This window comes from Branchiostoma belcheri, unplaced genomic scaffold (genome assembly GCF_001625305.1).
Source record: "Branchiostoma belcheri isolate BF01 breed outbred unplaced genomic scaffold, Haploidv18h27 scaffold29, whole genome shotgun sequence".
Lineage (NCBI taxonomy): Eukaryota > Metazoa > Chordata > Leptocardii > Amphioxiformes > Branchiostomatidae > Branchiostoma > Branchiostoma belcheri.
The window spans coordinates 529,359-530,885 of NW_017803898.1; the positions used below are offsets into that span (position 1 = coordinate 529,359).

Consider the following 1,527-nt stretch of genomic DNA (forward strand, 5'->3'; position numbering starts at 1 on the left):
TTGTTTTGAGCACAGTTCACTACGTGTACAAATACATGTAATTAATTCTAAGAGTTCTTTCTGAATCTCCAGTTGACGTGTTCGGTAAGGCTGGTGTGGTCAGTGTTTCCGCTGGATTTTTCCTGCCGACGAAAACCGACGGTGGTTTGTTCCTGGTCGATGGCTGGCCCGGGAAAGCAGGTGGGTTGATCTATTTTCAATCGTATTAGCTGGTTACCGAACATATTTTAGCTGCCGTGTCCTCTTCGTAATTTCCGCAAATATTTGCAGTTAATAGGTATGGTATTAAACCAGGCTAAGGGACAGTCCGATATCATTGACTGTCCATGACTAGTCTTAAAGTCTATAAGCAGTACAACCATATGGACGCATGTCCGTCAAATATTTGCATTTTTGTCTTTTTATATCGCAATTCAATTCTTTGACGAAGCTTGGCGGGGCTATGTACATGTATGGGATTGAGAGCGCCGAGGTTTTGCATCACAACCACTCCTCTAAAAGGTCCATGAAAATCATGATGATCCTTCGTAATTTTATGGCATGGCACGTGCGGCCTATACTATTCTCCGTGAGGGTGGACATGTTTGTTCATTACAGATAACAAAATCTAAGGTGTAAAGGTCGCTTGTAAAGAAGGAGACATCTCGTGCACAATGTAGGTCCACGTGCAAAGATAATGTAGTGCCACGTGAGGCAAATGTACTCCTTTAGCGCACCCCTAGCCTAGCCAATTGTGATCGGATACTGCCTAGTCATTTTGATACAGGTATTGCAGCCACCCAAAGATTTGCTTTGTTTGTTTGTTTGTTTCGCATAACCGGTAAAACACCTTTAGGCGTAACACAACAGTTTTGTACATGTACTTACATGTACAAGCTACATAAGACAGTACTGTAAGGTTTGAACCACTCACACCGGGAAGGACCCCTCCTCTTTTCGATAAGTGTGGTGGGTTCCTTAACGTGCGTGAGGTGTGGCTCTCCCCAAACACGGGACCTCCATTTAACGTCCTATCCGAGGGACGTCCCTAACTGAAGCTAGGTACACCTGAGTGAAGTGAGGAAAGTCGTGTAAAATGCCTTTCCCAAGGGCATAAGATAGGTGGTAGGATTCGAACCCGGGACCTCTCGGCCCAGAGCCGAACACGCTACCCGTACGCCATTTGGATGTTATATTTCTTTCACATAAACCCTCCCCTCTGGTACTGTATAATCAGGTTCGCCGGTGGACATCTCTAGCGATGACGAGAAGCGAGACTGGTTCTTCCACCGGGTGGAGTGGGTGGATATGGACGGGGATGGCCGCAAGGACGCTCTCACCGCAAGGGCGTTCTTCAATCCGCTAGGTAATAAGTCATGTGTCTTTGAGAGGAGAGAGAAAGAGAGAGAGAGATGTCTGTATGTATGTGTGTGTGTGTGTGTGTGTGTGTGTGTGTGTGTGTGTGTGTGTGTGTGTGTGTGTATGTGTGTGCGTATGTATGTGTGTGTGTGTGTGTGTGTGTGTGTGTGTGTGTGTGTGTGTGTGTGT

General features: G+C 46.2%; 1 protein-coding gene across 1 annotated transcript in view; it reads left to right on the plus strand.

The window, feature by feature from the left end:
- LOC109473102 overlaps positions 1-1,527 on the plus strand; it is a 7,541-nt gene that overhangs the window by 940 nt on the left and 5,074 nt on the right. Inside the window, exons 2-3 of the mRNA XM_019773011.1 lie at positions 73-180; positions 1,217-1,345. Of these exons, the coding sequence (XP_019628570.1) occupies positions 73-180; positions 1,217-1,345 (237 nt within the window). The remainder of the gene's footprint in view (positions 1-72; positions 181-1,216; positions 1,346-1,527) is intronic.